This window comes from Malus sylvestris, chromosome 8, assembly GCF_916048215.2.
Source record: "Malus sylvestris chromosome 8, drMalSylv7.2, whole genome shotgun sequence".
NCBI classification, from domain to species: Eukaryota; Viridiplantae; Streptophyta; class Magnoliopsida; order Rosales; family Rosaceae; genus Malus; species Malus sylvestris.
Window position 1 is genome coordinate 27603094 of NC_062267.1, and position 10390 is coordinate 27613483.

The 10390-nt window shown below is 38.2% G+C and overlaps 1 protein-coding gene and 1 long non-coding RNA gene across 2 annotated transcripts in view; both read right to left on the reverse strand.

The window, feature by feature from the left end:
• The window catches only part of LOC126631037 (uncharacterized), a 43357-nt gene extending 37134 nt beyond the window's left edge, over positions 1 to 6223 (reverse strand). The window contains exon 1 of the long non-coding RNA XR_007626213.1: positions 6043 to 6223. This is a non-coding gene — a long non-coding RNA (uncharacterized LOC126631037). The remainder of the gene's footprint in view (positions 1 to 6042) is intronic.
• A 1421-nt stretch (positions 6224 to 7644) lies between these two features.
• LOC126631021 (cytochrome P450 736A117-like) lies at positions 7645 to 9752 on the reverse strand. Its single transcript, XM_050301178.1, has 2 exons — positions 8800 to 9752; positions 7645 to 8642 (listed from the first exon to the last, which is right to left on the reverse strand). The coding sequence occupies exons 1-2, from the start codon at positions 9733 to 9735 to the stop codon at positions 8031 to 8033; spliced, it is 1548 nt and encodes a 515-aa protein (XP_050157135.1). The 5' UTR covers positions 9736 to 9752; the 3' UTR covers positions 7645 to 8030.
• Between the last annotated feature and the right edge of the window lie 638 nt (positions 9753 to 10390).

Consider the following 10390-nt stretch of genomic DNA (forward strand, 5'->3'; position numbering starts at 1 on the left):
TATCTTCCTCGATGATGGTCTCCTCACAAAGTTTCATCTGGGAGCTAATTCTAAACATTGCAGAGTTGTACTCTGCAACCGACTTGAAATCCTGGATCCTCAAGTGTATCCACTCATAACGAGCCTTTAGAAGGATCACTATTTTCCGATGATTGTATCTATTTCTCAATGCGTTCCAGAGGGCTAATGGATCTTTAACCGTTAAGTACTTGCTTTTCAGTCCTTCATCAAGGTGGTGACAGATAAAGATCATGGCCTTCGCCCGATCTTGAGAAGATGCACTGTTTCCTCCTTAATGGTTTCTCCAAGATTCCCTGCCTCCAGATGGATCTTGGTATCCACTACCTAGGTAGGTAGTTCTTCCCAGTAATATTAGGCAACAAAATCAAGTTTTGTCAAGTTCGTCATTTTCTTTTCTGAAAGAAAAATGAGATGTGTAAGAACTTGCAATAATATGTATTCTGGAGGAATGTAGTGTTAGAACTTCTGGTTTTTACAAAAAAAATTTCATTTTGATTTTCAGGCCAAAATGATAAGCGCTTGAAACTTCAAGCTTGAGATTTACATGATTAATGAGGAGGACAATTGTATTGCACCACTCTCATTGAAACAATATAGCATAGGATAAGCAATATACTGCACCACTCAAGCAGCATGAAAATTTAAATATGCAGAGTAGAGTGGACGATTATACCGCACCATCTAAAATTGCAATGAAATTAAATAGCAGGAAAATTTAAATATGCAGAGCAGGGTGGACGATTGTACCGCACTACCTAAAATTGCAGTAAAATTAAATCTGCAGTTCAAGATGGGTGATGAAACCGCACCATCTTTGATCGCAGTAAAATTAACATAAATAAATAATGGGTTAGTAATCAAGAGCTACACCAAACAAGAAATAAAAAATATAAGTAGTTGCTATATTGAGAACTAGGAGCAAGCAAGGTGCTAACAGATCTTCGCGATGGTACATCAAACAAGTGAGGCAAAGGAGGAAGAAGAACAGTAAAATCCTTGGAGGAAGCATTTTTTTTTTTTCGGCAAAGGGAAATGAGAACTGGTTAGAGTTAGAGAGTCGTGCTGATAACGTGTTATAAATAGGCAAAAGTTAGAGAGATGACCTTTACTAGGGACATGAGCAAAGCAGGTGCAAAGTATCACACTGTTTAGTTTCTTAACTATAACACCAAAGGATTGCAAGTAAAGAAAGGAGGGAAGGGATATTGATATTATTTATTTCACTTCTTTCTTTGTTGTGTGTTTTGATCGCACATGGAGTGCTCTTTATATAGAGCCACATCCATGAATGTTTACAAGAATGAATGATTGCCTTTTTTGGAGAATTTCATACAACCACAACAACACTATTGGCATGTGAAAATATAACTATTAGCATGTGGGCATACATTCCCACAATTTACAATAGATGTGGATATTTAATGACGGAATTGATTTTTATTAAATTATAATGTGTGAGTTGAAAGAATAATTTTTTTGCATTGACTAAGATTGATATATGACCATTAACTGTTGGAGAATCCATTGCCCGGTTGGTATGGTTATGGATAATTCCTGATTATTAATTTGCGATTATAGATATGATTAATTTCTATAGTTACGGGTATGAATATGGCATTTTAGTCCCCAAATCAAACCTTTGCCACCCCCTACTACTACCAAATACAGACCTACACATTTTCATAAATAGTTCCGAAATCAGTCCGAAACACCTATTTCGTAAAAATGTTGTGTGATGTTTTTAATTTGTGTACGCCAACTCCCAGGGGCTTTAAGTTCCTCAACAGCTTCAGCAAATATACATGCCAATAAGGAGGAAAACACTCCAAATCACATAAAAATACATGTACAAGTAATCAACACGCTAGCCGAATAAACTCCAAAACGTCTTAACTCGTGTTTACAAGACTATCAAGAAATTAACGTGTGCATCGGGCGCACCAAAGACCATAACTTTACTTTTTTTTTTTTTTTTTTTTTAATCACAAATTCAGTGCCTCCATGTTCATAAAATGTGTCATACATCCAACCCTGGTTCAGGGTACGAAACATACTGTTTTGAAACTCTTAATTGACTCAAAATTGAAAAACCAAATGCCGTGATTCTAGGACAAAACTAATCACCACATCACATCAGTTTTGGCAAAAGCTTAGGAACAACCTGCATCTCGCAATTGTTGCTTTAGGCTTTTAGGTGAACAAACAAGGCGGTGTAAATGAGTCTCAAGACACTACTACTTACACATTTGTCGATACAAGACCAGAAATCAAAATATTGTCCAGTACAATGCTTGTCTCCGCTATCATCATCTTGGATCCTCTTAACGCATGCTTGTTGCATGAAATTGCCATTTTCACCCACCCTTTGCAAACTAATTCAAATTATAGGCCACAAACTTCCGTGTAGGTCAACCATTTTGGGAAAGACTTGTGTTTCCTTGTTAATCTCTGGCATGTAGCAGAGAATGCACAAAAGGTAGAAAACCACAAAATAATTACAGTGAAGAGTTTGACAGTTAATATTCTATATTTTATCTCTGGCTTGATACATTCTCTTTTGGCCAAATGGCTGACGTGATTGTTGGCAGATGATAAGTTTCCACTTGGGTAATCGATCTTTGATTCTTTTAATTTACGATTTTTTTCATTGAAAAATGTTTTTTTACTGCAAAACACCACCGATAGTGTGAATAGACGTAAACTTGCCACTCAAAATAACCATTAGTTTTATTTTTTATTTTTTTATTTTTTTGAATTTTTTTAATAACCACTTGGGCCTACATTGACACGTGACAACCAATTATTATCTACGTGGGTGCCACATCACCAGTTAATGAATGAATTAACAGACAGCTGAACGGGTGTATGAGACTATCCCAAACTTAAGACTTGAGGTATGATTCTGAGATGAAAAAATCTTCACGTACACAATGTTAAAAACCACGAAACTTTAGGATAGTAAACTAAGATTTCTAAAATTAAATACCCATTATGAAGTGAGCTTATTTTGGGGGAATTGGGATGTGGTTGGCCCCAATGCATATTCTCGGTCCAAACGTAAGTTTAAACCATTGCAAGGGTTACTAAACCAAATAGTAGTAATCACTTCTCTCAATCGAGGCATTCTCATCTGATTGTCGATTTGCTTCACCTATGTATGTGACGTTGACGCAGCACGAGCGTAGAATGATTACAAACGTAAATATTCAAGATCAAAGGTTTCTGGAATTCATCAAAGATTGGGACAAAATCAAAAGGTTGTTTGATTAGTAATTGAAAGATGACATTACAATAAAAGCCAACGGCTTAAATAACCTATTCAAAACGCCATGGGGATGTTAATGGGGCTTAGGGATTTGACGAACGAGTTTTGTTCAATATGCAAGTTCCTTATTAATTTGGCAGAAATCTGGGACTGAAGTTTGATTTGGGGAAGAATTTCATTCACTCACGCCTCACCTGGTCACCCCCGCATGCAACTCTTTTGCTAGCTGGAAAGATTGATGTTTTTTTTTTTCTTTAACTCTTTGCTTGAATTTTTTATGTGTTCATTTCAATTTCGATGAGCTCTTGCTGACATTTTGTATGAATTCAGATGACATTCTATTTAGTTGCAAGGATGAAGGTAAAGGTTTAATTCTTGGTTTTCTGGGTGAGCTGAGAATTTGTGTTCAATATGATTCGACACCATTTTTTGGTCTAATTCTCGATTTATTAGAGCAGCAATGACATTTCAAGGCATAGTCACACAACAAGCAGAAAAGAAAAAAAATCAAAACCGAACTGATTTCGATTTCGATTTCAATTTTGGTTCGGTTTCGATTTTGGCAAAAAACAAAACCGATTTGAATCGAATCTTAGCCCGTATTTGGACAGCCCAGAACCATAAACCCAGCCCACTTCATCTTATTTTCAGCTAATTGTTTTAAAAGCCCAAATGGGCCTTAGACCGGTTTTATCCAAGTGGGTTAAGCCCAACTTTCTTTTCTTTGGTTATTTGGCCTGTGGGCCGTGCCTTGCATGGACTGAGGACTGTGTTTGTGTGTGGTGTGTATGTTATGTCGTGCGTGTGTGGGTGTGTACGTGTACGCGTGTGTGTGTGTGTGGTGCACGTGTGTGTCTTGGGCTGTGTGTGCATATGTGTATATAGGTGTGTGCATGCATGTGTGTGTGTGTGCAGGCGTGAGTGTATGTATGTGCTGTGTGGGTTTGGGCTCAAGCCCAAACCACTGCCTTGGTTCCTAAACTACCAAAACCCAATAGGCCCTAACCTTATTTAACCTAAATCTAAACCTTAATCCGGATCCAAAACCAAGACCCATTTCCATTTCTTGAAATTCTATAGTTGGGTAGTTTGATAAATTGTACATTTTTGTGTTTAGGTGAAGTTGCTAGTGAGGATTTCCTTAATCATTTTCCGCACAACTCTGCTGCTACGGAGTATCTGTGGGTGGACCCCTTCTAAAATTTGCATAATTTTATAGTTTATTTGCATAAATGAAATGCATGCCTTACGAGTTTATGAACTGATTTTTATGTTAAGCATGTTTATGAAATATGTTGTTTATCGTCTCGTTTTTTGTGATGAATTAATTATTAGCCTATATTGAGCTATAGTTTGATATATCGTATTTTCTATAAAAATCATGAACTGGTAGACTATCTGATGGATGACGATAGGATGCTAGAACATGTTTTAGAAACCTATCTTTATAGTATAGACAATTGATGACTTTATACTATGAAGTGGTTATTTATGAGATGCGTAATTATTTGTGCATACCTAGTGGACATTATGCCGCCTAGGGCGATGATCTAGTGTTGGCAGTTAGGCCGGGAGAAATAATCCCTAGCTATAGGCTGAGGGATATGGAGCAAGCATTGGCCCTGGAGTTGGTAATCTCTGGCTACGGGCGTAGAGACCACGGTGCAGGCATATGGCCGGAAGTTATATTTATTCAGTGATCTTACTGGCAGCACACCGTGCTTACGAAACGATTTGTGAGACGTTTGCTATCTTGATTTCCGCGATGTTTTTCCGCGATATGTCTTTTGAGATGTTTTATGGCATGCTAGAGTTTCAAAAAACCTATCACTTATTATGCTAGTAGTTTTTATTGTATATAAACCTAGGGGCTAGTATGTTCATAACTGTTTTCGTATTATGCATATATATATATATATATATATATATATATATATATGAACTTGGTCCACTCACTCTTGTTTTGCACCCCCTTTCAGGATTTAGAATCGAGGCATACAATCCCGACATCAACGCTTTCGCATTGGCATATTCGAGTCCTCTCAGTGTAGGACCCACATCCATTTATTTATTAAAATTTACATTAATTCTTTTAGAACTCTAGTTAGTTGTATGCTCTGAACACGTTCCTAAATTATTAATTGATTGTATTTTAAATTCATAACCCTTATTTATTTCTTATTCTTAGTTTTTATATCAATTAATGGCTTTCATCACCTTCGAGTGTCGGCCAGCACGTGTCTATCCTGGTATTCGGGGAATATCAGGGTCGGGGCATGTCATAATTTCTTTCTTATGGCTTAAAGGCCCCTCATGTGACCGATTTCTGGTTCTGCCACTAACTCAAATCTTACACCATCATTGTATGGCTTTCATTTTAATGTTTCCTTGAAATACCGTGTTCGTCTAGTTATTCTACTGAGACTTGATATCTTACAATTTTGGATTTGTCTCACATGAAGATGAACTTTGAAAGAAGACAGTTCGTAATTTCAGATTATTGAAACAAAATCTGGAGTGAACCCATAAATAAAAATAACAAATAAAAAAAATAATAAAACGCTGAACGTGATCTTTTAGTTGGTTAAAAGTCAGTCAGCTATGGCACAACATCATCATATATTACATTAAAACTTTGTTATTGATATCTAAGCCAAGCATCATCTGACAAGCAACTAGAAGAATGATATCATGAGATACAGCACATATGATTTCTTTACTTCCACGAGTCACGAGTTAAACTAAGCTCTCCAAACCTAAATTTAATAATATAACAGAAAATATTAATAAATCGTCGTAAGTTTGCTGTTTATGATTTATGGTGTCATGCAAGCGTAAATCTGACTTAACTTGTGGAAATGATTATTTCCATCTGGCTCATTGGGTGGGATGTTAACTATGCTGGATGCCATTGAGATAGATGATGCCCTCCTAGCAAACTGTGCGAGATCACTGGAGACAGTGGTTTCGATCCGTTGGGATGAAGTTAGGCGTGTCCAAGAAACAAACCAAGATTGGGTTGCCAAACTTAGAAAAATGTGTACGTTGAAAGATAGAGATAGCTATATTTCCATATTCATGCTGCTGGACTAGGATTTCAGCGTACTCGACGGGTAGGAACTGGCTGATCTGAAATCGATTCATCTTAACACTGTGTATCTTATCAAATCGAGTTGCTTATTTTTGTGACTACAAATTGATAGTCAACGAAAATGAAAGCATATGAATTCAAGTTGTAAACCATTGCGAGGGTGACTGAACCAAATCGTAGTTAATCACTCAGCATCAACTGAGGCATTCTCATCTGATTGTCGATTAAACTTAAAGAGCAAGTCCACCTCATGCCAATTACTTGGGTAATTAGGCAATCCAAAACAGTCTCTCCACCCCAGCCCAATCAGTCATGCTAAGGGAAGCCAAGCATAGTTAGACTGCTCAATCCGGCGGGAATGGCCCAAGTTTGCGACTGAGTAGATCTGTTAGACACCGAGCACCGAGTCGCAGCAGCCACCCAGAATGATGCGGAAGCTCTGGAGAAAGTACCAGAACTGCCTCTCTTTCCACCCACTCAAAACCCAAGTCATCAGATCCGGCGATCTCTGGGGCGTCGGCGATCTGTGACTGCCCGTGAAGCTCCAACAATGGCGGCATATCTGGTCTTGACACTGCCATCAGAGACTGGGTTCCAGCACGAGATTGCTAACGAGCCCTCCAATCACTTGTCTGCGACTCTTCGTCTGCAACGCCCCGACGCCAGGAAATTCCGACACGCGTTACTAACGGGCCTTTAGACCAAACCCAAAATTGAATTCGCTCCTTCCTCCTGCTCATTGAATCTTCCTAGTCGAGTGCGGGACTAAGAACAACCCGAGAGAGAGGAGAGACGGTGATGATGAGTTGCAGGTTCGACGGGAAGGATAAAATTAATAATAACATAAAATATCTTTTTATTAATTTCTTTATAAAAAAATAATTTTTAATGCCAATACTTTGAGCAATTTATTTACGGGTGACAATTGTAAGGATGACAAGGATCTAGCTGCATTCAATGATGAAGATGCTGACATCTGTCAGTAGATTAGGGGGTAAGAGTTGAGAGATTTTTTAATGTGACTGATACACGGAGTAATATATCATGTGTCACTATACAAATGGTGGAATATGTATATTAAAAAGTTAATAACTTAAAAATTACAATTTCCCACCATTTATATAAAAACACGGAATATAGTGGTGTACCACTCGTATTCCGGTCATAATGAATAATTTCTCGTAAGAGCTGTTAAGTTAGTTGTGTATTTTTTTTATATTATTATGAAGTTAGTTGTGTTTGTTGAGAGAGGAGTAAGCACTGTAACTAGTATAAAAGGCAAAGATTACAGTAGTACTCATAATACAGTAAAAATATACAATAAGCATTTCTCATTTTTCTCTCAATATTCTGCAATCTCATTACCTCCATTGATAACCTTCAAGCTCAGATCTCTGCATTCTCACAACAATCACTATTCACTAGGGCAATACTTGTCTTTGCTCAATTGTCTGGGCAATTATTGCCTTTGTGAGGTGGACTTTTGCTCAAACATGCTCCATTTACTGATAAACTTGTACAATAAGGCAATAATTGTCTTTGCCCAATTGTATGATCTAAGTGCAAAATATTTTACAGGCCCATACAAAGGGAACAACAATAAAGCATTATTTTATTAGTTCCCAACGCGCACGTCCATACAAACAGTATATTTCAGCAAGAATATGGAATAGCTACGACTTTAAGAGGATATTTTTTATGGACAGTCCCACCCGGGGATTCGGTCATGTCTAGGTCCTCACCTCTTGCCCCACCAGGCAATGCCCAATCAAACTTGTGCACTAAACTTGCCAAAACAATCTCTTTAACAGCCGCAGCAAACTGAATTCCGGGGCAACGCCGTCTGCCAGCCCCAAACGGAATTAATTCGTAGTCAGTCCCTTTATAATCTATGTCATTACTCAAGAACCTTTCCGGCTCGTACTCCTCTGGGTTGTTGTATGACTTGGGATCTCTTCCAATCTGCCATGCATTCACAATAACTTGCGTGTTGGCCTTAATGTCGTAACCGCTTATTTTAACATCTTGGCTTGTCATCCTGGGCACCAGTAGCGGAAGTGGAGGATGTAAGCGAAGAGTCTCCTTAATCACGGCCTTCAGGTAGTGCATTCCGACTAAATCATCCTCTGTTAAGTCTGTTTTGTTGCCGACTATTCCCCGTACCTCGTTCTGCAATTTTTTCATCACTCTGGGATGCCTTAAAAGCTCAGACATTGTCCACTCTAGGGCTGTAGATATCGTATCAGTGCCAGCCGTAAACAGATCCTGCAAGGTTATTCATTAACTTAATTATCCTAAACAACATATATTGATTGCTTATTCGTTATCATTTGGTAGAACTAGTTCAAAAAAATTTCGACCATAAAATCAATTTTTAGTGCTTTAGGTCGCGCACACAGCAGTAAGAGAGAATGTTCGCTACCATGGTAATAGCTTTGATGCAAACTCGATCAATAGGAATGGCAAGCACGTTTTCTTTCTGAAGGGAAAGCAAAACGTCCACAAGATCCTTTTCGTCCTCGTTCCTGACATGATCGCCATCCATATGCTCTTGAACAACGGTCTCTAAGAAGTCATCATATCGTTTAGCGAGATCGTCTTGTTTGGCATCCAAACCATTGAGACGTGAGAACCAAGAAAGCCATGGGATATAGTCACCAATATTGATGCGTGACATGATCTCAGTGAACTCCACGGAAAGCCCCTTAAACATCTTCCCATTTTCGCCACCATCGTTGTACTTGGTCCCGACTGTAATTCTACAGATAACATCATTAGTAAGTGTCAGAAAGATATCGCTTAAATTAAAAACTGACGATGTAGTTGATGTCGATTGCTTCATGATGTTGTTGATCATGGATTTGACTTCCTCTTCTCTCACAGCGCGAAAAGAGCGAACCTTTTTGCTGCTCAGAAGATTTAACACACATATGCTCTTGACCTGCCTCCAGTACTCGCCATATGGCGCCGATGCCACGTCTTTGAAGTCGTAGAGCAATTTCTTAAAGAAGGTGATCTTGGGTCTGTCGGAGAATGTGATGTCATGGGTCTTGATGACCTCGGAGGCAGCCTCAGCCGACGAGACCACGAGGACTGGCATGCTTCCGAAATGGAGCATCATGAGAGACCCGTGGCGTTGAGCTAAAGCTCGAAGTGAGCGATGAGGGTACAACCCTAGTTGGTGAAGGTTTCCGATGACAGGCAACTTTCGCGGAGAAGGTGGCGATGAGTTTGGGGTGGAGGTGAATGACCATTTGTATATGAGGATGAGGAAAATGGCCACCAGCAAGAAATATTTGAAGGAAAATGGGTGCAATAAGCATAGGGTTTCAGTTATTAGTTTCATCAGCTCCACCATTTTCTTTTCTCTTAATCTCTTCTTCTTCTTCCGTGACCTGCAGACAATATATATAATATCGATCAGACCCTGGCTTTCCACGGAAGAGATTGGACAGCACATATCAAATGAAAAAATAATAATAAACTAACACTAAGTTTAAATAAAGGAAATAAATTTGAAATTTTAATAAAAGTCAGAATTTATAAATTAACGTGCACCAATTCCTTTGTTTGGATTCATAAACATAGAAAATTTAAAATTTTCGCTTGGGAAAAAAACTTGGAATTTGAGACCTCAAATTCTCAAGTTTAAATTCCATGTAAATAGGTGTCATTTCTGAATTTTCATGAGTGAGAGTTTAAAAATAACAAATTTCATTGTGTTGCAGTCCTATTAGATTAGAAATATGATAGTGTAAATCCTATCATAATTGGGATATCCTTATGGGATTCTATCGTATGTCTTAGACTATATATTATCCTATTAGAGTTATAATCCTATTAGGATAAGGATTTAACCTTCCCTATTACTATAAATAAAAGCACAATGGGGTGAGATAACACACACCTCACAATTACACATCTTTTTTCTCTCTCTCTGTGCCGCACCCCTTCTCTCTATGTCCTTTATATGATTAAGTAAATTAGGCCTACAACACATTATCAGCACGCTC

Coding starts and splice junctions, on each gene's coding strand:
- LOC126631021 (XM_050301178.1), bottom strand. CDS start 9,735: ATGGTGGAGCTGATGAAACTAATAACTGAAACCCTATGCTTATTGCAC. Junction 8,643..8,799: donor GCATCAAAGCTATTACCATG/GTAGCGAACATT, acceptor ATAACCTTGCAG/GATCTGTTTACGGCTGGCAC.